This window comes from Chenopodium album, chromosome 1 (genome assembly GCF_948465745.1).
Source record: "Chenopodium album chromosome 1, dcCheAlbu1.1, whole genome shotgun sequence".
Taxonomy (NCBI): Eukaryota; Viridiplantae; Streptophyta; class Magnoliopsida; order Caryophyllales; family Amaranthaceae; genus Chenopodium; species Chenopodium album.
This window is the reverse complement of record NC_137834.1, coordinates 81,330,478-81,358,339: the sequence shown is the minus strand read 5'-3', so window position 1 is coordinate 81,358,339 and position 27,862 is coordinate 81,330,478. Positions and strand designations below refer to the sequence as shown.

At 33.7% G+C, this 27,862-nt stretch overlaps 2 protein-coding genes and 1 long non-coding RNA gene across 3 annotated transcripts; all 3 read right to left on the bottom strand.

Annotated features, from left to right (window-relative positions):
• Nucleotides 1-10,549: 10,549 nt before the first annotated feature.
• LOC145613518 (uncharacterized) lies at nucleotides 10,550-23,601 on the bottom strand. The gene is made up of 3 exons (XR_014106987.1): nucleotides 23,346-23,601; nucleotides 23,176-23,201; nucleotides 10,550-10,935 (listed from the first exon to the last, which is right to left on the bottom strand). It is a non-coding gene; the product is annotated as an uncharacterized LOC145613518 (long non-coding RNA).
• LOC145613430 (uncharacterized) lies at nucleotides 13,365-14,273 on the bottom strand. Its single transcript, XM_081668568.1, has 3 exons — nucleotides 14,067-14,273; nucleotides 13,842-13,946; nucleotides 13,365-13,741 (listed from the first exon to the last, which is right to left on the bottom strand). Exons 1-3 carry the CDS (start codon nucleotides 14,154-14,156, stop codon nucleotides 13,505-13,507), a joined length of 432 nt encoding a protein of 143 aa, XP_081524694.1. The 5' UTR covers nucleotides 14,157-14,273; the 3' UTR covers nucleotides 13,365-13,504.
• On the bottom strand, nucleotides 16,847-21,036 carry LOC145563630 (uncharacterized). The gene is made up of 4 exons (XM_081624069.1): nucleotides 20,978-21,036; nucleotides 17,594-17,893; nucleotides 17,407-17,518; nucleotides 16,847-17,323 (listed from the first exon to the last, which is right to left on the bottom strand). Exons 2-4 carry the CDS (start codon nucleotides 17,767-17,769, stop codon nucleotides 16,847-16,849), a joined length of 765 nt encoding a protein of 254 aa, XP_081480195.1. The 5' UTR covers nucleotides 17,770-17,893; nucleotides 20,978-21,036.
• Nucleotides 23,602-27,862: the final 4,261 nt, after the last annotated feature.

Sequence of the window (27,862 nt, the reverse complement as noted above, 5' to 3'; positions counted from 1 at the left end):
TGAACTACACTAGACCTGACATTGCTTATTCTGTTAGTAGGTTGAGCAGGTATACTCATAATCCAAGCAGTGATCATTGGATTGCTCTAAGGTGGTTGCTTAGTTACCTTAAGGAAACTATGGATTGGGGTTTGCACTACTCCAAATTTCCTAGAGTTTTGGAGGGCTTTTGTGATGCCAACTGGGTATCCATAATGATGAAGTTAACTCCACTAGTGGCTATGTCTTCACCCTTGGGGGTGGAGCCGTATCCTGGAAATCTTGTAAGCAATCTTGTATTGCTATATCTACTATAGAATATGAGTTTATTGCTCTTGAATTGGCAGGTCATGAGGCAGAATGGTTGAGGAACATGCTTGCAAATATTCCACTGCGGGGAAAGCCAGCTCCTTCAGTTGCACTTCATTGTGATTCGCAAGCTGCGATTGCTGTTGCGCACAACCATGCCTATAATGGGAAGAAGAGACACATTCGTCTGAGGCATAAAGCCGTCAGAAATTTGTTGTCTGAAGGGGTGATATCACTGGACTATGTTAAGTCTAAAAAGAACATTGCGGATCCATTAACTAAAGGCCTATGTAAAAAACTAGTTTTGGAAACATTGGAAGAGATAGGGATAAAGCCCATTGTATGAATTGTGAAGTAATGAACTCCTACTCACTATAAGTTCAAAGGGAAACATTATGTAATAATTCGGAAGCACGTTTTTATTTTATTTGTCCATCTCTAGATGTTTGGTTTGTTCTTAGGTACAAATGAGAAGGAGGTTGAGCATACGACTCTTAATGAACCCATATCCATATTTTTGGAGGTGTGAGCTCACACTTGATGGAGTTCACCTACTTAGATGTGGAAGTGTAGCCGCTTCCTATGAGTATTTCGTGGGCTTATACTCTAGAGCACTTATGAGCATCCAGGCTAGACGTATGGCAAGTATAATAAGTCATATTTATTCGCGGAAGTTCAGAATATTATACATGTTCAATTGTGACGGGTCCCTAACTCCGTATTGAGTTCAAGACGAAGGTCACTTGGTAGGTGAGAAATCATATATAGCTTGATTTCCACTATGTGTTAATTCAAGTCGCGAGACATTGACACTTATGCAATTGTCTGTTTTTCCCAGAATTCATTTTTCCTTCTTTTCTTTTTCATATCTTCGAACCTGTGGGGGATTGTTGGAAGTTCTTAATATAAAACAAGAGAGTTGGGGAAAAACAAGAGAGAGAGAAAAACAAATGAAAGGGAAAAAGTCCCACATTGGTTGGGGAGAAAGGTTTTGTCTTGTTTCTATATTGTAGTGCCTTAGCACTACTTAGTTGGGTGAGTGGGAGGTATGTGTTACTCCAAACTCACACACGCGCGCGCCGAGCCGAGCCGGGTCAAGTCGGGCTCGGGCCTCGGGACTCGGGACTTGGGGTCTTGGGGAATGCGATGCGCGGGCGTAGGTCCTTGTTATCTTTTTGGAGAAAGGGATTACGGAATTTAATCAGTCATTAATCCCTTGTTTTTAGCTGACTGATTCAATTCCTTGATTATTGCTTCTGTTCTTGATTAACCAAATTAATCTGGACAGTTTCTTAGCCAAAGTTCCTCCCTTGTTTTATGCTAGCCGTTTTCCGTTGGGTGGCTATATATACTCGATCTTTATTCAACCAAAAATACAACACCAATTAGTCTTCTCTCTTTTCTAAAAATATATAAACATGAATTCTTTCTGTTCTGTTTTCTGGGAAAGTATTCTAAGTTCCAGTCGGGTTTGTGAGTGCACATAAACTCCGGCGCCGTGCTTATCCTAGAGGGCGACCACTTCTATTCTATTGCACTGGAAGGTAGCGCGAAATCGTCTTTTAGGTCAGTGGTTCTCCACGACGCGGCTATTGTCATTTTGGTTCACGCATCAAGAGGTAAATAATTTCTGTTTTATTGCTCAGTAGAATAACAGTGGCGAGGAGATCACAATGACGTGCTTGGAGCCAAGCTTTAAGTGCATGATAGGTCCATAATTTTTGGCTAAGTTTTGAAAGCTACGATGTGGGAGGCTCCCTACTAAGTGAAGATGCCCTATGATGGGTAATTTTGGTGGGCTAGGAGATAATTTTGACGTATTCGATGATTTTGATGAGGTCATAATAATCGTAGTTTTTGGTTTAAGTATGTTAGTTGAGACGAACACTACAAGAGGGGGGTGAATTGTAGAGAGTTCCTAATGACTACTTTTTCAAATATAAAACAGAACAAAATAGGAACTTGCAAAGCACACAGGATTTTACGAGGAAACCTTCTAGTGCCCAACTAGAAGTAAAACCTCGACCCTACCTTAGGGATTTCGAACACAAAAAATTCCACTATAATAGGGAAAACACCAAATTACAAGCTTTTGGTACTTACCATCCTTTTGGACTTGAAGGAAATTCGGGTCTGTTTTCCTTTAGCACAAGCTTCACACACTTTGTCATACAGGAACTTAATGCAAGGAAGTCCTTCCACTAAGTTCTTAGATCTTATTTTATCAAGGAAGGAAAAGCTTGCATGGCCAAACCTTTTGTGCCATAAAAGAGGATCATCCTCAATAACACTAAGACATGTTAAACTACTATTGGGAACCTCATTAAGATCCACAACATATGTGTTCCCTTTATGAGTTCCTTCTAAAATAATGTTCCCAGTGTCATTGTGGATGATTCTACACTTATTAGAAGTAAAGCTAACAGAATTACCTTTGTCACAAAACTGTGAAATACTTAACAAATTGTGTTTGAGACCCTCGACTAAAAATACATTATCAATGGCATGGGAACGTGACCTTCCTATCTTTCCAATAGCAATTATATCGCCTTTCATATTGTCACCAAAAGTCACTGTTCCACCATAGTAGGCATCCAGTGAGAGAACTCTAGATTTATCTCCAGTCATGTGCTTAGAACAACCACTGTCGAGGTACCAAAAGTTGTTCCCCCTCACTGGAACCTGCAAGAAGAATTAAGCGTTAGAGTCAGGAACCCAGGTTTCCTTGGGTTCCTGTGTAACAAGAGTTGATTCATTTTTCTTGACCCAGATTTGTTCTACATGTTTTACATTCTTCTGAGTGCTTTGTTCTTTCTTAGGACACTTAGCCTGCTTATGTCCTGTATTGCCACATAAATAACAAACAATGCTACTAGGCAAGTTGAAATACTTCTTTTCTTTCTGGAACTTCTTTTTAAAACCTAAACCTTCAGTTTTCTTGGTTTGAGCCTTAGTAATCCAATCAGGAACTCTATACTCTATTGGTTGCTTACCTTTCCTAACTCTCTCAAGTTCCCCCTCAAGATGTGCCTTATCCGTTTTTAAATCTTCCAACTCATGTTTTAATTTTTCAAAATTCGGATAATCAGTAGGTGGAGGAACTTTAGAGTTAGGAGTATCAACACTAAGTTTTAACAAAGACAATTCCACATTCTAGAGTATGTTATCTTGTTTTAAGTTCTCAATAGTCTTTTTTAAATTTTTATTATCATCAAACAGACTAAAGAACCTGTATTGAATGTCAAACTTCATGTTATCAACCCATTCACTCTTCTCTTTGTAAGTTACTAAAGCTTTATCACTTAGCTGTTTAGATCTGTGTAATTCCTTTAAATCTTCTTGAATTTCCAAAACAGTATTTATTAGATTCTCTTTAGACAGATGTTTTAATTGATTGTAAGAGAACCATACCTCAGACTCAAGCTCCTTTAGTTTGGCAGCTTCATCAGTTTTTGCCATTAGACATAAATGAGCGGTTTATTCTGATGGTTGGTCCTCCTCTTCTTCTGAATCTGTATCGCCCCAGGCAGCTAGCATTGCTTTCTTCACATTGTCCTTAGTAAAGTAAGGCTTATAGACTTTTGACTCTTTGGCTTGCTCCTTGCCTTTTGTCTTTCCTTTCTCTCCATCCTGTACAGGACAATCCTTAATGAAGTGATCTTTTGACCCACACTTGAAGCACGTTGTGTTTCTAGAACTCGTGTACTTCTTATTCCTATCGAACTTCTTGTTATTCATCATCTTTTTAAATTTCCTCACTAGCATAGCCATCTCTTCCTCATCAACTTTCGATTCTTCTAAGTCTTGAGCCTTGAGAGCAAGACTTTTACTTCTGGAACTTTCAGTATTGGAACTCAGATGAAGTTCATGAGTCATCAATGATCCAGCTAGTTGTTCCATATTAAACTTGGTGAAGTCCTTAGCTTCCTGCATAGCAGTAACCTTGGATCTCCAGCGTTCATCTTGTGGTAGGCTCCTTAAGATCTTCCTTGCCTGTTCATCAATAGGAATATGCCTGCCAAGGGAGTTCAGTTCATTAATAATATCATTGAATCTAGTAAACATCTCTTCTATGGTTTCTTTAGATTGCATTTCAAACCTTTCATACCTAGACATCAATAAATCTATTTTAGAACGTTTTACCTCGTTAGTACCTTCATGAGTTACCTGTAGCAAATCCCAAATCTGTTTGGCAGACTTGCATCCCATGATACGATTGTGTTCATGGGGTCCAAGTCCACAGTGCAGATACTTTATAGCTAAAGCATTCATTTCAAGTTTCTGATAATCTTCTTTATCATAATCAGAAATGGATTTAGAAACTACCTCATGTTTGTCATTGGTTGCAGTTATTTCAAAATCACCAGTTTCAATAACACGCCAAACCTGGTAATTTTCAGCCTTGATGAAGATCTCCATCTTGTTCTTCCAGTAGGCATAGAACTTACCATTGAACATAGGTGGACGTTGGGTAGAGTACCCTTCTTCAAGTTTCTCCTTGTAATTCATCTCTCCAGGAACTTACTCAGCAAAGTTATCTACTTGCACGTGAGAACCGTGCTCTGATACCAATTGTTAGTTGAGACAAACACTACAAGAGGGGGGGTGAATTGTAGAGAGTTCCTAATGACTACTTTTTCAAATATAAAACAGAACAAAATAGGAACTTGCAAAACACACAGGATTTTACGAGGAAACCTTCTAGTGCCCAACTAGAAGTAAAACCTCGACCCTACCTTAGGGATTTCGAACACAAACAATTCCACTATAATAGGGCAAACACCAAGTTACTACCTATTATAATCAAACCTCTAATCACAAGTTCCTGAACGAACTTGCTACAGAATAGTATTCTATTCTACCCAGTCTAAGTCCCATACTTAGACTCTCTCTTGTACTCCCCAAGTACAGGTCTTCTTAACTTCTCAACAGAAGCTCTCTCTCTGTTTGCAATGATAACAAAATCACTCACACCCAAATAACCCCAACCAATTACAAGTACAAACACCTAGTATATGATAGGCAAGCTATGCATGAAACCCGAAACTAATATGACAAGATGATAAGCTTGACAAACTTACACAATTATAGCTCTGTAAATTCTTCACGCATAAACTCACAAAAACCTAAACTCCTATTATTCTCTACTATTTATACAAGTATTACTTGTATAGAAAGTAGGTTTTTTTAAAAATAAATAAGTTAAACTTAACTTATCTTTTCACACGGTTTTTATGTAAATCATTTAGAAGAAAATCTTTCCCGAAAAATAAGATAGAAAGATTGAGTTAAAAAGCATAATATCTTTTTAACAAACTGATTTTAAGAAATTAATCATTTAAAGAAAATCTTTTTCAAATTCTATCTTTTATCTTTTCCGATATTAATTTATTTGTCAAGCTAACTTGCCACGCTTCTAATAGACTTCATGCATATCCTACTTAACATATTTAACAATGAATCTAGAAGATAAAATCTTAACTAAGTCATTGCTGCGCTGTGCTCTTGTACTGGTAGGATTACTTGAGCTCCACGCTTACTAAGTTCCTCCAAAGATCTTAGTCAGCCATCTTCAAGTTCCTGTGAAGGAACGTTCCTGTTAGGGAACTCAGTTCCTGTGAGGGAACTCTTCTTCTGTTTCGAATAGCCTTTTTAAATAAAGAACTTCTTCAAGTCTTCTTAGTTTCAGTTACATCTTCCATCTCCAAGATCAATTTCACCAAAACTAAACAAACACTTGAAAAACCTTTATTAAATGAGTTTGCTGTAGTTTAAGTTCCTCATCATCAAAACCTTTAAACATCAACAAAGTAGTTGCATAAGTGATCTCCATGAAGCCATTAGGCTAAGGAATAATACAACGATGGTAATACTAAGGGACAACATTGTTATTGCTGTTTATGTTTTACCTATAAGAGTATCTTAATTGTTTGAGAGTGAAGAATAGATCAAATGGTTAGAACTTCATGAGGCTGATTCTCACACCTGCTCTTTGTGGCTCTCTAAACACCCAAAAAAAAAGAGTATCTTAATTGTTTGATTCTCAAGGGTTATTATGAATGATATATGTGACACTGTGCTGAACCAGGGTGCTTATAGTTAAACAAACCAAGTATAACATGCCAACTGATTATTACTATAAATTATGGGTAATTCTATATTTCTATATGTAACCGTAAGGGCTATATATAAGCATTAAATACATTCTAGAAAATTATATAAAATTAGGAATTCATGACAAAAACACGCGTAAATCAGTATAATTAGTGTTTATATTTTGATGGTTTCTTAACTTTTTACGATTTTCAAGTATAAATTTTATACTTATATGTATCTCTAAGGGATATATATAGCATTTTCCATAAATTATTTAGTGTTTTCAATTATAGGATTTAAAATGGTGGGTTAGAGACTTAGAGTATTAAATGTAGTTGTTTCTAATTAATCTTTTTCCGTATCACATGATCCACAATTGCCTTTAAAAATATACGAAGTACTTAGTTACGGTGGAGCTGGATAAGCATTATTGCGGATGACCATACTTATTCCAACGACTTACCATTTTCCATAATATGCATACTTTGACTATTTAAGCACGTGGAGTGAATTATACGAGTAGTGTTTTGGGAGGGAGTAACTAAGGAAGCGTCACTAGGGAAATGACATTTGTGGACTTTATTTAGACAGTTAACAAACTGTAAGGACTATACTTTAACATGTAATTTTGTTTCAAAAATTAAAAAATTGTTTAACATTTAACACATTTCTCATCAGTCATCAATTATTAGATAGTTTTTTTTTTTTTTTTGAGGGAATTATTAGATAGTTAGTTGTCATTATATTCATTAATTAATTAGTAGAGAATAATATCATGATATAATATCACATCATGATATTATTCTTGATATGCAAAAAGAATATTATCATGATGTGTTATTATTCTCTACGGAGAACATTATTAAGTTGGTTAAATTAGAAGTAAAAATTCTTTTATGGTCATGTTTAAAATGACGATTACTATTTTTAAATCATATTTTTAAAAAAAAAAAATCATATTAGTAAACTTTTCCTTTAATTTAAATACTTGGTCAAACTTATTTTTTAAGTTTTTCTTTTTGAATTCATTTTTTAAAAAATTATTTTTTGATTTTTCAAAAATATTTTTTTTTTTTGATAATTATTTTATTTAAATCACTTTAAAATAAAATCCAAAAATAAGATTTAAAAAAAAAAATTAAAATTGCACATCTTTGTACTTCAATGTTCTTCAAGGTTCTTCAATCTTCTTCAAGATTTTTCGTCTATGGATGAAATAAATTACTAAGGGACTGTTCACATTTATTGAAATGAACTGAACTGAACTGATTGGAGCTCAATTGAACTAAACTGATTGGACTTGAACTTAACTGAACTAAATGAATATTTTATGAGAGAGGGAAATTAGGAGCTGGACTGAACTGGATTGATTAAAGCTGAATTGAGCTAAACTGATTGGAGCCGAACTGAACTGAACTAAAATTAAGTAAATGTGAACATACCCTAATTTATGATATTTGTCCCTTAAATTCACTCACGCGTTGACAAAGAATGAACTTATGCACCAATCTACACACCATCTGCCAAAAAAAAAAAGGAAATTTTGTCAGAAAGGACCTTTTAAGTGCATTTCTTTGTCTAAAAGGACCTTTTAAAGCCAAAGTTGTGAAAGGGGTACAAATTTTGGAAAAAGGTTGTGACTTGGGACCACATGCCGAAATGTCAACGTTGAGTGGTCAACTTCGACGTTAACCAACACTTGCGGCCACCAATTTCCTCCACCCCTTCGCCTCCTTCGTTCTCCCCCCTCCCCTTTCACGACAAGTCGATAGTCCAAGCCACCCCCTTTCTCCTCCGTTGCCGACACTAACCCCGAAACCCCATCCGTCCCCATCCCTTTCACAGCAGCCCACTTCTCCCCTTTCCCCACCTCCACTCCCTTTCCTCAACCTCGATTGTTGTATAATCTTCAAACAATTTCCTACACCCAAACCTTATAATTTAGGGATGAGAGAATAAAGAAAATAGAGAAGATGAAATCAAATTTCTAAATGACTTTAATGAAATTAGGGTATGAATTAAAATTGGATTAATTTGTGACGAATTTGGGGAAAGTTGAGATCTTGGAGATTAAGAACTCTTACCGGAGAGTTAGTTGAAAAAGAAGGTGGTGGGTAATCGGGTGAGGAAAAGGATCGGGGACTCGGGGTGGAGGAAAGGGAGACTTGGGTGCTGCTTAGATAATGGAGGGGGAGAGGGGGGCTAATTGGGGGGGGGGGGAGTCTGCCGTGAAAGGGGAAGGGGGAGGGGTTGGGCTAGGGTGGTCAACGCCGGAGTTGGTGGGTCAAATTCCACTTTCCGGCATGTGGTCCCAAGTCACAACTTTTTTCCAAAATTTGTACCCCTTTCACAACTTTGGCTTTAAAAGGTCCTTTTAGACAAAGAAATGCACTTTAAAGGTCCTTTTTAACAAATTTTCCAAAAAAAAATAAAAAAAAGTAAAAAAAATGTTTGCGAAAATCGAAGTTCGTGCGAATTTGAGTTGTTTTTTTTAATGCTAAATAATACACTTTAATCAGACAATTTCAATCAATGATGTGAAGTCTGCGATTATATATATTCGTAAATCTTAAGTTTTTCACTTTTTCGATGATATGGGTTCATGGAGCAAATCTTGGAAGAAATCGTAAAATATTTCTTCAAAACCTTGTTTGATGAAAAAAAAAAAACGAAGATGAAATTTTAAATCTTGTTTTTGTAATAAGTATTTACCAATATGCTAACATGACATTACTTATTATTACAAACAATTTTATTGTTTATTTGTCTAATACCATATAAAGTTTTGTAATCATATTGAATGATATGATTATGACTTTTGTGGTTACATTATTTATGTTATCATCAAACATTTTTTATTAGATTATCAATGCAAATTCAATTTAACTATTAATAATTTATCTAAATTATAATGAAGACTTTAACATGTTAATTATCAACATAATGAAGGTTATGACTATAACATTATATGTCATTACATTATAAACAATATAGGACTATACGTCAAGCTTATGTCATAAAGTATTTATTTAGAAATAATGTGATTCATAAACTAATTAAATACCAACAAACAATGACCTATGAATTATTCATATAATCTGACACTAGCGTTATTTTTTAGAATTAAATATACTATTGTATGGGTAACTTAACAATTGATGTCTAAATGTCTTTAATACTTGACAAAAGTTTGTTAGGCCTAACTTAAGATACATACAAATCTTACAATATGTCAATTTAAAAATTACGACTTAATAAATCGAGTTATTGTAATTAGGGTTTTTTGTCAAAAACTACCTCATAAAACCCATATTTTGTGAGAAACTACCTAATAAAAACAATGTTGTAAATAAACTACCTAATAAAGGTAAAATACTGTAAAAAAAAACTACCTTAGAAAAGGTAAAATGTTGTAAAATACTACCTATACCGAATTTTCACTGTTGATCGACCTCAAAACACTCCCAAAGCCACTGCTTTCATTCCCAAAACTAACACAACTTGCTTGAAATCGTCTCCTTCACATCTAAACCACCTTTCAACCCAAAAACCACCACCTCTAACCCTAAAAACCACCATCCCGAAGCACTAATCTACCCTCACCAACTTGGAATATCCTCCAACTACCCCGCAAATAACCTTACCACCTTGAAAACTAACCCTCACGGTGGTTTTGGGGGTGTTTTAAAGTAGACCAACATCCTAAAATTAAGTCAACGGTGGAATTTCGGTCAAAGGTATATTACAACATTTATCTTTAATGCGTGTTTTTTGGACGCTTTTTAGGCCTTTTTTCGACGCTAAAAAGCGTCGAAAAATAATTTCTCGACGCTACAAAAAAGCGTCGCAAATCCAAGAGTCGAAAATTTTTCGGAGACACAAAAAAGCGTCGAGATTCTCGATGCTTTTTATTGTCCAAACTAATATACGAAGCGTCCAAAATTACATATTTCGCGCATTATCCCAAATGTATGTAGTTTTTTAGCGACGCTTTTTCCTATCCACATAATCAAATTTTGCGACGCTTTTTGTTGTCTTGCGTTTATTCGTGTCAGCCTATGGTATGGCGGGAAAGTCTTTGAAATTTGAAAATGTGCAATTATGTAGACATGAAAAAGCGTCTAGATTTAATTTTTTAAGTTTTTTTTTTTCTTTTTTTTCCTTTTATTAAATTATTACCATCATACATACATTATAGTTATTTAAATTTATCATAAATTAAATTAATAACATTAAAATTAAAATAAAAAAATATTCAATATAACAAGATCAGATCAGATTAAAAACAAACAATAATTAATCAACAATAATAAGAGTATGTTGCTAACAATTACCAAATTTATAAATAAAATAAAACATCAACACAATTAACTAAAATAAAAAAAAGTCGCATATTATAGTAGCTTGTCCCTAAATAAATATATCACTAATATAGATAAGACTAAAAACCAAAATAGATAGATGATGGCGTTATAGACAATATAGTCGCTTGTTTTGATGCTCAAGTGTCCCGACCTATTCTCTTGTTGCTCCTACATTGCCTTTTCCAATCTTATAAAAAAAAAAAAAAAAAAGTATAAATTAGTACATTACACAATATAGCCTTATACACACACACACACACACAAGCTCAAAATTATATTGGCTTATACACACACACACACATCACATCACTTTCTCAGTCCAAAACTATCCCAGTTGCTAACAAAATAAAGAATTATATTGGGTATCAACAATTTTCCACAAGGAATGTAAAAGCAGGAACTGTTTCTGCTATATCAACTAATCATCTCCTATCAGCCTGAATTTTGCAGCAGCAAAGAGCTTTTCACATATTAGGTATTAAAGCATGGCATCAAACATAATGTCTAAAAAACAAATGAACAAAAACTAATACTCTGCATTTCTCTATATGTGAAAAGCATGGCATCACTTCAAAGTTTCAAACCTAGGTTTTGTTACTGGTTATTATAATAATAACCAGTCTTTTTTCTAATTAACTTTGGCGCTATTGTTTAGTCCTAGATTCTTGCTTCTGTCTGAGTAAAAAAAGTGGACATAATAAAAATTTTGCTTCTACAAGAACAACTATTTGTAATGAAGACTCTTCTAACCCCCCCCCCCAATAAGTGATAAATGGGCTTATCTGTGGACAGGACATCACATGATCAACCAAAGATCTCTAGTTTCACTATCTCGCAAGCAAGATGGGACTTTCAGCCTCCCAGATGGAACAGAAAGCAATGGACAAGCATTTATGATTCTTGCAAGGGAAAATGATTACATATTCAGTGATTCATTGATATTATAATTGAAGGGTGAAGTAAATGTATAGGCATCTGATGTTTCAAATCAGGATTAGTGAACGTTGAAGAATATGCAATGAATGCGAAAAAAGGATAAAAACCACTCAACCCGGATTTCTATTATAAAATTAGTAAAAGGAGAAAGAAGAGTGTAACAGAAACTTTAAAATATTATTCTTTCAATGGTCATCATGCAAGAGCACACTACATAATACACGGCACAATGCAAATGAGCATATATAATCAAAGTTGATGTTGTAGTTGGTAGCATGATTATACAGAGCACTACAGGTTTTGTTATCCCAATTAACCAAGTCAATAGATGGCTAAATGAAGCCTCATCTTCTACATAATAAAAATTTTCTTATCATATTTAGGTTCAAAGCATGGTGGCGTTCCCAATGGGTGGGAACTAATGGATCAGATTTAGAAATGGAGACTCAATGGATTCTCTTCGAAGTTCCTGAGATTAAGTCCAGATCAACTTAGCAGATAAAGATACAGCACATCACTTCATTATATCTCAAATCACAAAAGATTCATAATTTTCGTTGTCATACCCTTTTACCAGATGCAAAAAGAAAAGACACAACCAACACATGAAACTATTTGATTAGGAAAATTTGGACTGACTTGATCTTTGTCAAGGAAGTTCCACTACAACCTTAATAAAGTTTATTCAGTAATTAAATTTTGTACTACGTATAATAAAGCTTTTGTACAAAAAATTTTCACAATAGATATTATAATTATATATTATGTTCACAAGAAATTTGCATATAGGATATTATTAAAAATTGTGCATGCACCAGCTTAGATATAGTTTGTATAATTTAATATAATGTTCTTAATTATGCTATTTCTGTATTATATCCGGAGTACATGGCAAATGATAAATCATCTCCAACTCTTTCAATAGAGAAAAAAACAAACAAGTGATCATCACATATATTCCTAATTGTGAATAAAAATATTAGTTCTAAGTAGGCATGCAGACTAAATCAATTTAAGTAGGCAACTAGATAGTCAAGAAATAGCACATCACAGTAGGTAATCACAATCAAATAATCAACCAGCATATCTGCATTAAATAATCAGCTTGTAATCCACTTTTCCTTTTCATTTATCACATTAAGAAATAGCACATCACAATAGGTAATCCACACAATACAGGATTTGAAAAGTTTAAGAGTTTTTTAGTTCTGGATTTCAGTTCTGAAATTGTTAAGAATATATAGTAAACAGCAAGTTACAATACACAATACAGCAAGTTACTACACAATACAGCAAGTAGCAGGGGAGCAGGGCAGACAAGCAGAATAAAAGCAGCAGGGGAGCAGGGCAGACAAGCAGTAGCAGGGGAGCAGGGCACACTCACACACACACACACACACACACACATCACAAGCAAGCATTCACACAAGCTCTGACTTTCACACACACACACACAAGCTTTGAATTTCACACACACACACACAAGCATTTTTGGATTGAAGTTCTGATTTCCATTTCTGAATTTCAGATCTGATTTTTAGCTCTAAACTTCAGATCTGAATTCAGTTATGGATTTCAGCTCTGATTTCAGTCATAAAGAGAAATGTGACTTTGTTACCTGATGTTGTGCCTTTCCTAAGAATTCAGATGCTTTGTCTAGAAGACCCGGAGATGCATTCCCTTGACGAACTGCACCTACAATCTGAGAAAATTGTCCAACAAGCGCTTTACGAAGAAGATTGTTGTGTCCAACCTCGTCTTTCAGCTTTTCATTTTCTTGAGATAGTGTATCATGTTTTTTTGTGCAAAGCATTCACTTCTTATTTAACACTATCCATCACAATAGTCCTCTTTTGAACTTTTCCATAGCCTTCCTTCCTTAACACACCACGTACTCCGAAAATGTCCCCCTTTTTAACCCCTAGTCCGTAACCCACCGAACGATCGGGAATCTCATTGCCATACATAGTTTGCTGAAATGCTTCATCTTCGAGCTCTTGTTTAGACATCTTAGGGTGCACCATCCTCAACTCTTCAACCTTAGCTTTAACATCATCCTATACCAACATTTAGGAGTAATGTAAGACCACAAATAACACATAATCACACCACAACATCTACACAAAATGATACCAGAAATCTGTCACAAAACCATACCACAAAATCTTGAGTGACTGTGTCAGGAAGAAATTTTCCGTCTTTACCCGCATGGGTTTTAATCCACAGCGCTAACAAGCTCATTTTTTGTCCATGTTCATCTTCCTATAAATAATAAGGCAAAACAAGCATTAAATATGTGTACAATAGTATATAACGCATATAACTTGGCTATGCTCTTACTAATATCCTAAGTAAATATAAAATGACATATATATTCCATACATAATCAGCTTGTTGGTTTGCAAAACTTTTAGAGCCAGATGTATGAATCTGATTTTGACAAGCTCGTGCCTTTTTACCGCATGCTGACATAGTCTGCAATCACATTTTCAGATTTTTTAGTTAGAGATTAAATAACGTTTAATAGAGTAAACAATAAGGTAAATATTGTCCTTACTTTCCCGTAATCCGAATCCCAATATTTTACCAACTTAACCCGGTTACTACTGGTAATTCCATGTGGCACATTATTACACATATCATCCAATTTCTTCTCTAGTGGCTTGTAATGAATCAGTTTCAGAGAATATTTGAACTGCCTCCAACATTTATTAGCACGCTTGAGAGCTTGGTTGTCATATTCCACACCAGGAGGAATCACAAAACGGTCCTTCAGTAAAAATAATTAGTTAAAAATATCAATCAGTAAGTAATCTATTAGAAGTGAGAGACCGTCTAAGTATGTGTGTTTAGGCAATGACAAGGGATGTCTTAGGGATGAATATACTTACTCTTATGTCTTTAATTATTTTCCCTTTAAAATGCTTGTCGATTGCTTTCCAATATTTTTCCCCAACTGGACAATGTGACTCCATCTTCGCAAGCATACTAATGAATTTAACCAAAATATGTCCACCTTTCCTAATTGGCTGGCATAAATCATTGAATTCGACATAGTACTGGACGCCGTTATTACTCCATACTTCAATTGGCAGAATAATACCACTTACTAATGTAGTATTACCCTTGGCATCTAAATAAAATAACAAAATTAAGTTAAAAGAAATAAAGAAATACCACTTACTGTAGCCAATGTATTTTGCAAATACACACACACAAGCTGTAATTTAGTTCTGATGTTCAGAGCTGAATTCAAAACTGAATTCCAAAACTGAATTCAGATTTGAATTTCAGTTCTGATTTCAGTTCTAGAATTCATTTCTGATGTTCAGAGCTGAAATCAAAACTGAAATCCAGAACTGAAATCAGATTTGAATTTCAGTTCTGATTTCAGTTTAAGAATTCATTTATGATGTTCAGAGCTGAAATCAAAACTGAAATCCAGAACTGAAATCAGATTTGAATTTCAGTTCCTTTTTCAGTTCTAGAATTCATTTCTGATGTTCAGAGCTGAAATCAAAACTGAAATCCAGAACTGAAATCAGATTTGAATTTTAGTTCTGATTTCAGTGATAGAATTAGCATGTACTGAATCAAAAAAGAAAGCATGCTACACATATCATATGTGTGTCTCAAAATCTTATCTCATGATGCAGTAAGGAAAAATAAATAAAAAATAAAAACCAAACAAACATGACATTAGCACATAACGCATATCATAGAGACTCAATTCATGTCAATTAGCATGTACCTCGACAAAACAAGCATAATTTACTTGAAAAATTAATTATGCAGCTCAATACAAGTTTCAAGATATAAACAATTCCATATATACAAATTTAGAACAAGTTTAACAATGGTATTTAAAATACATATGCATGTATAACACGTATAACACAAGCTAGCCTCTACCCCCTCCCCCCCCCCTCCCCCCACAATAACAAGCAGCAGCAATAGGGCACGATCACACCACAACAACATCAAGCATCAGCAGACAACTTTGAATAGAAAACATTTACCTATGGTTAGAACCTCCTCCTTGTCGTCAAAATCAATGTCATCTCGCCAATCCGGAAGTGCTTTTGGTCATAAGGACTTAGATTGTTTCTGGATCTCTTCTGATTCATTTCCACTTTTTTGTCTTTCATGATTATCCTGTGGAGCTGTAGCTGTGGTTTTCAAAGCACCTGTTTCACGGTTCCGGATTCCTCGTGTAGCAGGTTTTGGGCGCTCAGGAGGTTTGTGAGAAGTAGAAGGGGAGTTCAATGAGTCTGGTGCAATTGAATGTGGAACATTAGGTGGGATATTAGGTGGGACTAAAGATGAAACTTCTGGTGGGTATTTTTTTTGCTAACCTTGCGTAACTGCTTCCTTAACTGAATTTAATGTTGAACCAGGAGGGTTTTTCCAAATGGATCCTAAATTATTAGGTGGTGGGTGGTCAGAATTTGTAGTGGAAATGGGTGGAGAAAAAGTTCCCCATTTGTCATCCCTAAGAACCTCAGTTTGTGGTGACTTTCTAGCTTGTTTTTTGGTGGGTTGTGAAGCTTCAGCAGCAGAAGAAGTATGTGCATTAGAGATAATTGGTGACTGTGATGATACTAGATCATGTGACTTGGCTGTGGCAGCAAGTATGTCCCTTGCTCTCTTGCTTCGGTACATCATACTTTACCTGAAAAATTCGCAAAATAAGTTATTAAAAAGAACAAAAATAAAAAATTATCATAAGCGTGACAATAAGAACAGTTAAGAAGCCCAACAGTGAGTTAAATGCATAAAAGCCTCTTTAATTAAGAAACAAGAACAACAACATTTAATCTTAGGAATCCATAAAGCACAAGCTGCAATTCAGTTCTGATGTTCAGAGCTGAATTCAAAACTGAATTCCAAAACTGAATTCAGATTTGAATTTCAGTTCTGATTTCAGTTCTAGAATTCATTTCTGATGTTCAGAGCTGAAATCAAAACTGAAATTCAGAACTGAATTCAGATTTGAATTTCAGTTCTGATTTCAGTTCTAGAATTTAGTTAAAAGAAACAGAAAATAAGTTGACAAAGTACGAACTTTGATGAATTAGAATAATTAAATGAAATATAAAAATACACACCCATCCAAATTTATGAACTCAAATCTATAATAAATTATAAAAGTTGTAAACAAATTATTCAGGTATATCAAACAAGTCCCTAGGCTTAGTTTTCACGACATGACACCACCCTTTTTGTATCTCATCCTCAATATAAAAAACTTGTTTTGCTTGAGATGAGAAAACAAATGGATCATCACGCAAAAATCGACCAGTGTGCATCAACTTTGAGAAATTGATACGAACACTTCCATTCGGATTTGTTTTGATACCCCTACAGATATCGACCCAATCACAACAAAACAATACAACCTTATATGATCCATAATAATCTAATTCCAAAATTTCTTTGAGTTTTCCATAATATTCGTGACCCTCTGCTTCCACCATGATTCCTGAATTTTGAGTTACTCGAAATCGCTCACGATCCACAATATCAAAGTTGTAACCATTGATAATAACACTTTTCATCCTTTTCCCGCGGTTACTCAAGCCACCGGCTAAGGCTTTTCTTAACTTTCCATCTACCGTGCTATCATCTAAATTATGGACCTATAATTCGAGAATAATAAAGTTAGAATTAGAAAGTTGTATAATATGAAAATAAAAAGACCCTAAATGTAAAAGCATATGACCTGGCTTTGCAACCAATCTGCAAATTCATCAATTATCCACTGATTTTCAATAGATTCATCAGCTTGACTTCCTCCAACGTCATTCTCTTGCCTCCTTAGTTTTAGGAACTCACTACCGAGATTGTAAATTTTATGTTAGTAACAAGTATATATTGGACGCTTTAACTAAACACATTATGCTACTTACTTGAGCACCGGGGTTAGTTCATCAGAATGAAGTAAAACATAGCGATGAGCTTGCTTTAAACTTCTATCATCCAAACGGACATTTTCTTTTTTTCCAACAACACGACCACCAGAGTTATACAAATAGTTGTCAATGTTTGATACACCATCCTCATTCCTTCTAGGTCTATTGAACATAGTCTCAACACTTTCTAAATATCTCGAACAAAATGCAATTGTCTCCCACAAAAGGTAACCTTCCGCTATAGATCCTTCCGGTTGCGCTTTATTGCTTACATGAGATTTCAAAAAGGCCAAGTACCTTGAATTATAGTAACGATTTTGTATGTGAATGTGAAAGAATAGGAAAAATTATTATATAAAAATAAATAATAATAATAATAATAATAATAATAATAATAATAATAATAATAATAATAATAATAATAATAATAATAATAATAATAAGTACCTTTCAACAGGATACATCCATCTATAATGAACCGGTCCGCCTAGTCTGACCTCTTCTACTAAATGAATTGGTAGATGAACCATGATTGTAAAAAATGTTGGTAAAAATTCTTTTTCAAACTTGCAAAGAGTCAACACGAGCTTTGATTGAATGATATCTAATTCTCTTGTATCTATAGCAGTTGAACATATCTTTTTAAAAAAGTCAGACAACTCATCAAGCAAGTCAATAACTCTTGTGGCATTCGACGCCCTTAAAGCAACCGAGAGGATATCTTGCATGAGAATATGATGATCGTGACTTTTCATATTAATAAGTTTCCGTTGCTTTAGATTCACACATCTTTGCAAATTAGATCCATATCCATCAGGAACTTTCATCTTTTTCAAGACTTTCAAAAATCGTTCTTTCTCCTCGTTAGACATGGTGTATGCAGCCGGCGGGATGTAACCTTGAGGGTCGATCCATAGATGAGGTTTTATATTCAAATTCTTTAGGGCTTCTCTGCCACTCTCATCATCCCTACTATTATCCATATCTAAAAGGGTTCCTAATAAAATATCGGACACATTCTTTTCAATGTGCATAACATCTAAATTATGTCTAAGAGGATTATGCTCCCAATACTCTAATTCAAAAAATGTACTTTTCTTTTTCCAAAGAATATGATCACCATCGGGATCGCAATCATCATCAAGTTCATTGGCAGCTTTTTTCCCTCTTTTTTTAGGAACTTTTTTTGTCTTCCCATATACATACTTTACCCCTTCTTGTTGCTTCAAAACTTCGGTCCCGCTGGTATGAATCGGAGCAATACCATATTCTTCTTTCCCATCAAACAAATTAGCTTGTGAACGATATGGGTGATCAATAGGCAACCCTTTTCGATACCCAGTGTAGATAATTTTGCCACCAAATCTATCTGAATGAGTGCAAGAAGGACAAGCTTTGTAGCCTTTCGTACTCCAACCTGACAACATAACATAAGCCGGAAAGTCATTAATAGTAGAGTGTAGGGCTCCTCGCAGTTTGAAGTTGCTTCCACTATAAGAATCAAAAGCATCAACACCTTCCCACAATAATTTCAATTCATGGATTAGTGGTTGCAAGTACACATCAATATCCATACCGGGACCAAATTTACCAGGAATAATTATAGAAAGAATAAAGGATGATGGTTTCATACAAAGCCATAGTGGTAAATTATAAGGAATGAGGACCACCGGCCATGTACTATAATTTGTGTTCATAAGACGATATGGATTAAAACCATCACTCGGTAGGCCTAATCTAACACTGCGAGGATCAGCGGCAAACTCTGTATATTTTTCATCAAATTTTTTCCAGGCCTCGCCATCAGCAGGGTATCGTAGAATCTTATCATCCTTACGATTAAAGTGTCATCTCATATCCTTTGCAGTTTTAGATGACATGTAAAGCCTCTTTAATCTAGGGATAAGGGGAAAGTACCGCATTACTTTAGCTGCCTCGCCTTTCTTAAATGCTTCTTTTCCTTTTTCATTTACATCACCCTCCTTTCCTTTCACATTTTTCCACCTTGATGTCTTGCATATATGACACTCACTTTTATTTGCGAATTCGCCCCAATATAACATGCAATCATTTGGACATGCATGGATTTTCTCATATCCTAACCCTAAATCATTTATTATCTTCATGCCTTCATAATAGGACGATGGAAACTCCTTAATAATGGGAAATGCGTCAATTAGAAGTTCAAGTAATTTATTAAATGACTCTGCAGACCAATGGAACATACACTTTAGGTGAAACAAATGCAATAGAAATGAAAATTTTGAAAAGTAGTACACCCCTCGTATAGGCCTTTTTCAGAAGCTTCCATGAGATTTTTATACTTTTCCTGTTCTTCATTTGAGAAAGTTGATTGATACTCATCATCTACCTCGCGATAAATGGTAAACCCCTCATCCATGTCATATGAATTGTCATCCTCAACACTGTGTTCATTAAATGATGGATCTTGAGTTTTGTCGGTTTGTTGTGTATTAAATCTAAAAGCTGCTCTTAGTAACCCGTCCATATCATCTCGACCTACTGCATTTACTTGATCATCACTTAGATCATAGGTCTTACTCCCTTCATCTTTACGATGAAATATCCAATTTCTATAGTTTTTATAAAAACCATAAAATAAAATATGCCCTCCAACTTCTTCTACAGAATTTGTTTTATTTAACTTGCACTTATTACATGGGCATTTAGTTTCCCATGTATTTGGTAAAAGAGTCTCTTTAGCAAGTTCCAAGAATTTCATGCAACCTTTAAAATAACCAGGATCACCTCTTGGTAAATCAATCCAACTAGTATCCATGTCTACAAAGAAGTATATAGTTAATTGCCAAACAAAAACAATGACAGTAAGTTATTCAAGCCTACAAACTTGTTGTGGGTGAAAGAAGAAAATTAGAAAGAAACATGCAACAACAAAAAAAAGTTTACAAATAGAGTATACAACACTATATTCATAACCACCGGCTTTAATAGAATATACAACATTAAACCCTTGATATACATAGATTTTAAATAGAAAACAGGCACCAAGGCACCAATACAGCAGCAGGTCATGAGTATTGGGCAAGGGAATGAGTGAGAGCTCATAGGAAGACAAAATGCAACAATTCTGAAATTCCTTAATACAATTGTCCACGGCCTTACATGTAGTGTCGTAGATAGTGAACAAAAAAAGGAAAGTTGAGGCATGAAGCTATTCAAATCCAACTAACTCACACACATCCATTTTGGCAATCTATCTTTGCTAGACAACAGTAGGAGTCTACTAGGACTGCATATATAGACTAAATATAAAATGTATAAAATTGAGACTTTACTCAACCATAACAAAATCAGACAAGATTATGAACATATCGATGTTTGATGCAATGAAAATCGTACCTTAATAAACTTTGGCTTGTCTAAAACCACAAGCGAAATGTAACTCTCAACCAGAAATCTACAGCTGCAGCAACATCAAAGGAAAAATCTGTTTATAAAGAAAAATTTTAGCCTCATGCTTCCCTCCAAACATCATAGAGTTGTTTAAATATTATGCAAATCATTTATGACAAGTTATTTAACAGTGTTCCACCTTAGAAGTAAGCTTTCTGCACATAAATTTCTGTCAATTATGTAAATTCATACATTGCTTACTTTTACCACTAAGAGGCAATTGTCATCACCGAGCAATTGTCAATATTTCAGATTCTTGATCCAAAATAAGAGCTAAAAAAATATAGGCAATGAAAGAGAACTAGGCTAGGGGAGGCAGTAGTGATCAGATTGTAGCCAACATTAGTGTTTCAGATTGGTATCCTTATCAACGTGTCTATTTGTTGGAATTATTTTTACCCTCCTAAAACAAAATGAAAGTGTATATCAAGACAAATCAACAAGACCCCACATAACTACGTAGTATATATTTTCTTCTATATAACCGCGATATGAGGTTGAATAGAAATGTTTGATGTCAAAAGTGCAAAAGTTGCAATATCTATACATCAAGAGATCTTTCAAGAAGATAAATGAAAGCCTCACATTTAATGAAAAGCCACAAGTACCAAATAACAGTAAACTCAGCTATACATTTAGTTCTATCATGATTAAAAAATTAGGCAGAACACACAGAAATTAGCTACTTTCATTCACTAACTAAATTATAAATCTATTCAGATACTTCATTTCTTTTATACAGACAAATAAGTCATCCATAAAAAAGAATCCTGAATATCAGAAAATTAAAGCAGTTTTGGATAATCTATGGGCATGTGCCCATTGCTGCCACATTGTTTTACTGATGGAGTGCCATGGATCCTGTGTATAGATCTTTTATCAAATCTTAATTCTACTTCGTCACTCACAAAGAAAAAGGTGTATATCCTTTGAGCAAGATGTGATACCCGAGTGTAAATTGTCCAGCTAGACAAAATATGCACAATGCGGAGATTGGCACTGAAAGTAACAAAATTCATGGGGTAAGGAATTGAAGGGGTCCTTGTAAAGACTACAATGATTCCCAAACATCATGCAATATGCATGTGTAAGAAGGGAAAAGCAACGAGTCAAACTCTATTTTTCCTACAATACAATAACGAATAAACTGAGAATATCAAAATATGATAGAAGAAAAACAAAGTGATCAAATCTTAAATAACTGAGCACCTAGATGGGGAAGCTGAGAGGAAAAGGAAAAATGAACAATATGAACCACATTAGGTGGAAAAAATGGAATTGGGGAAACTAAAGACAAAGGATATTGCTAGATACAGTCCATGTAAAAACTACTGTGTTTCAACTTCCAATATAGTATATTTAAGGGGGAAATCATAAAGTTTGATTTCATCTCTGAGATAAAGCCCAATATTAGACCAAATTCACTGTCCCAAAATCAATCTCACTGTCCTCCTCTTATATATAGAGTACATTATTTATATGAGATTACCTGCTATGGCTCCCACACCTCAAAAGAAAACAACAATACGTACATTCTTAACAACAAGACTTGATTCATCAGCAGTTCCCAAACCTAGGATCATATCCTGTTCACACTGCTGCCTTGGCTCTATACGTACATATCATAATAACGAACAAACAAACTTATACATTCTTAACAACAAGACTTGATTCATCAGCAGCAGGCCGTGAGTATTGGGGGTGTTGTCTAATGATTTATAAGGGAATGAGTATTGCTTCTAAGAGTAGAGCATGTGAGGACAAAATGCAATCATCAGCCACAAAATCACCATAGAAAAACAAGAAAATTCATATCAAAAACCCATAAAATTCATATCAAAAACCCATAAAATTCAAAGCCTACAAATTTCATATCAAAAACCAGAAAATTCATATATATCAAAAACCCATAAAATTCAAAGCCTACAAAATTCATATCAAAAACCAGAAAATTCAAAGCCTATAATATTCATATAAAAAACCCATAACATTCCAAACTAAAACCCTAAAACGCCATAAAAATCAAAACAAAAACCAAAAAACAATATGAAAAAAAAACATGAAAAATTGGATTTTAAAACAGAATTCACGAAAAAAACAACATAAAAAGAAATTAATTTATCTAATTAAGGGCAAAAAATTACCTCGCAATAAGAGATCGATTCTTGTTCTTCACCAACGCAAAATCGAACACATGCAAACAAATAATTCCCAATTTTAACGAAAATTTAGAGAATTGTGATATATTATATGCCAAAAACGATAGAGATATATACCTAGCAACAATATTGTTCAGAAAATTGTAAATTAATACCTCAAATTTATGAAAGTGACGAGCCACAAAACCCCAAATTCCTTGAAATTTAGCAAGCAAAACCCAGAAATTAACCTAAAATTTGAGTTTTTTTGTCGATGATGAAAGTGATGATGGAGTCCAAGTTTGGAGGAGAGCAGAATAGAATATGGGCAGTTTAATTAGGAACCTTTTTTTTTTTTTTTTTTTTTTGAAGACGTTTAATTGGGAACCTCATTCGACTGAGCTGAGGGTGAAAAAACACGAACCCGCGAATTATTTCATTAAAAAAATTCAAAATTGCGGGCAACCTTACTCACGTGCTTAGCACGTGAGTTTCTCGACGCTTTTAAGTGTCGAGAAAATTTTCGACTACAAAAAGCGTCGCAAAAAGACGGAACCAAAAATTATAGACTGACGCCCCTTCAACAGCGTCGAACCAATTGCGTTCAAAAATCACTCTTTTTGTAGTAGTGTTTACTAGGGTATCCTACGCGCGCGATGCGTGCGAAAGAGTTAGCTCCTGCATAGAAGTTTTATTAGTGCGTAGTTACACCTTTGGTTTGGGTGGTAGGGGTGTCCGTTCGGTTTTCGGTTTGGATTTAGTCCAAATCCGATCCAATCCGAAATATAATTCGGTTTTCAATTTTTCAATCCGATCCGATCCGAATTTCTCTCTTGATCCAATCCGAATTAAAATTCGGTTATTTGGATCCGATCCAAAAATCCAAATTATAATACATTATTTTTTAGCTCCTAATACAATTATAAAAATAAAGCTTTAATACAAATAAAAGTCTTTAAAATAATGAGTAAAATAAATAGTTCAACGTCAAGTCATTAATTAATTAACACAAAGTCTCCCTAATTTATTTTTTGTAGTAGTAAGTATTTGAGCTAAACTTCAAAAAATAAAAAAATCCATATTTATACAAGCTTAATTTTACAATTCGGTTTTCGGTTTGGATTGGATCCAATTAGGGTAAATCCGATCCAATCCGAAAATCCGAATTTCCAAAAAATCTCAATCTGATCCAATCCGATTTAAAGTTCGGATCCGATCCGAATTGATAATTCGGTTTGGGCTGGATTGGATTTCGGTTTTTATCCGAATTATGGACACCCCTATTGGGTGATAGACCCGGTAATTTTATTACGTACGATTTGGTTTATGTGCCTATGTAGTGGTTTTGTAGAAGTATAAAAAAAGCCACCAAAATCTTTAATGACAATTATTTGTTAAAACCCTCAAAAGTTTGATTGTGTTATTTCAAAATTATTATTAAATAATATTAATTGATTTGCATCCCTTCATATCTTAAGCTAGTTTAGAACTTTTAATTGATTTGCATGATTCAATAATACTTAAGGTATTTTTCTTCAAACGACTTTTTTGTGAGCTTGGTCATACGGAGTAATAATATGTGAAATGTTCGTTGTAGCTAAAAACTTAATAATGTAAGTTCAATGTTCTACGACCATCTAATATCTATATCTATAGCTAATACTAAAGCAATAACCACTTATTTATATTTTTCCTCTTAAATTCTCTCTATATTTAATACATTTTTTTTTCTATCATCGATTTCCCTCGATTTTAGGATTTTAAAGTTATTTATATCTCTTGATAACATCTGCTCAAATATCATTATTTAATATGAATATCATTTAATTCCACGTAGTTTATGTGTGTGCCATCAAATAATTACAATTGAAAAGCTAATAAACCATAACAATATTTGTAATTAAAGGACAACAAAATTGTAAATAAGAAGAGCAACCACGAAGGAGTAAAAAACAATTCATCTCGTGATAATAAACAAAGTCTTCGTACATACATTTTTTTTTTTCCTTTTTAAATAATAATAATAACATATGAAGTACAAAACATTATAATTTTTTTATTTAAAATAAAGGCATTACAAGTTTTTGTTAAAAAAAAAAAACTTTGTAGTAATCGATGGTATGTTTAATGAAAAAAAAAACCAATTAAATATATTAATGAGAGTAAATACATTAATGAGGGTAAAAAAGTAAATATACATTTTTGTACATAACATTGTACATATTTTTGAGGGCATAGTTGGTAGCACACTATTCCTAAGAGTTATTTTCTACTTTTTATAAGGTAGGGATTAGGTAGTTTCTTACAACATTTTTTTTATTAGGTAGTTTCTCACAAAATTTAGGCTTTATTAGGTAGTTTCTCACAAAATTTCCTTGTAATTAATTACTTATCATCATAAATTGTATCCCATATAAAAAATAAATAAAAAAAATTATTTAAAAAAATTTTTAAACAAAAAGCTATAATTAAGCTAAGGCTAAGGAAGCAAACTCAACAACCTTGACTAAGTCTAACAACATTATTATTGTATTTATAAAATAACATGTGAAATTATTATCTAATTAATCCTTTTTTTTTACAAGAATTATATAATTACTCCTTATTACTAAAGTCATTGAATATTGTTGTCTTATTTTACTTTAAAATTTACAATGTTTTAGGGTGGTTTATTTGTTATGAGTTATTAGAATAAAGTTTGATTAAATGTTTTTTATTAGAAAAAAAAAAATTATGACAAATAAGTGTCCTGCATATACTTTTGTATGCCTAAACCAATTTAGAAGATTTATCCTCTAAACAAGACAATAGATTTTATAGTGTAATATTTTACTGATAATTTTGACATTTGCTATCACTAAAAATACCATGCTTCACATTTACTACTGGTTAATTTTATTTTATTTTTTTACTACCACCCAAATCACACTTTGTTAAACTTAACTACTTTATATGCTTCAAAACTATATTTTGGAAAACCTTACTGTACAAAACTATGTTTAATCCAAAAATTACATTTGAATTTCCGTCTTTGTTTTTTTGGATTAAACATAGTTTTGAAGTAAACTTTTCACGGTTTTTTCCCATATTTTCATGACAAACTCATATTATCGAAAATTGAAAATTTAAGATTTTTAATTACATATGATCAATGGTTTTGCATCTTTTGATTGAGATTGTCTAATTTGAGTGATTGAGACATATGTTCATTTTCTACTAATTAGTAAGTGAATTAAGGTACAAAGATCATGAATTATATTGGTAGTTAATTTCATCCATGGATGAAGAACATTGAAAAACATTGAAAAATAATGAAGAACATTGAAGAACAATATTATATTATTATGATTTTAAATTACTTTTTTTCTACTTTATTAAAAGAATAATTTTAATATGATGGTAATTAACAAGTTTTCTTCATTAAGAGTAAAACTAAGTTGTGCAAGAGATTTGGAAAATAAGGTATTTACTTTTAATGCCCTCAAAAAATGGTATTTACTTTTAAAGTAAAATAGTACTTTAATAATAATTTGCTTTACTTTTAGGAAAATTTTTAATTACCATCCAAAAATGTATATATATTCAAAATAACCACCCGTTTAATTTTTTATTTTATTTTACCACCCCTTAAATTAAAAAACTACTCAAATAACCACCCATTTTAAAATTTCGGTGGATTTTGTTATACGGACCCACCCAAACAATGGTAAATTATTAGAAATTTTGTTTCAAATTAAATATATAATAATTTACCCATAAGAGTTAGCTCAAGTGGGTAAGCAACTTGATGTCGCTTAGGGAGGTTTTTTTTAAAAAAAAAAATTCTCTTGGATGAATGGTAAAAAAAAACCCTACCGTCATTAACAATCATTAACTATAGTTTAGGTTTGTTTTTATATTTTACAATTAAATTATTTTATAAATGATTAAAAAAAATTAAATCCATCCATCCTTTCCCTATCTGCCATCGATCAACCTCCCTTCCGACATACTCCTTCCCCTTTGCCGGAATCTGGCAGCCGACAACAGCCTCCTCCGGTCTGCCATGAATCATCATCCTCTTCATCCATCCATGAAACTTCTTCTTCTTCTCCTCTTTAATCATTGAAACTAAGTCCAAGCTAAGGTGGAAGACAAATAATTGATCGTATACCACCATAAAATCCGTATGAAATTGGTGCTGATGAAGACTATACTCATTGAAGACTAAGTCCAAGCTAAGGATGAAGACAAAACTTTCAACCATTGTACTGTTTCCTTTTACTTAGACAACTTAGGCCCCGTTCTTTAGAGCTGCTTTGCTCTGCTCTGCTCGGCTTTGCTTTGCTGAAATCTGCTCTGCTCTGCTTCAATCTGCTCTGCTCTGCTCTGCCCTGCTCTGCTCTGCTCTGCTTAAAAATAATACTTAAAAATAGCTGCTTCAATCTGCTCTGCTCTGCCCTGTTCTGCTTTGCTCTGCCTTGCTCTGCTCTGCCCTGCTCTACTTCAATCTGCTCTGCTCTGCTGAAATCTGCTCTGCTCTGCCCAGAAGCTCAAAAGTTTTCTTTACTTGTTTGATTTAGAATATTAATTATAGGAGATGAACATGAAAAAAGACATATTAAAATTTTGTATGATTAATTTTGATTTATTTATGGGGTAAATTTGGGTTTGGTGTGATTAATTTTGACTGATTGTAAATTGGGATCTTATT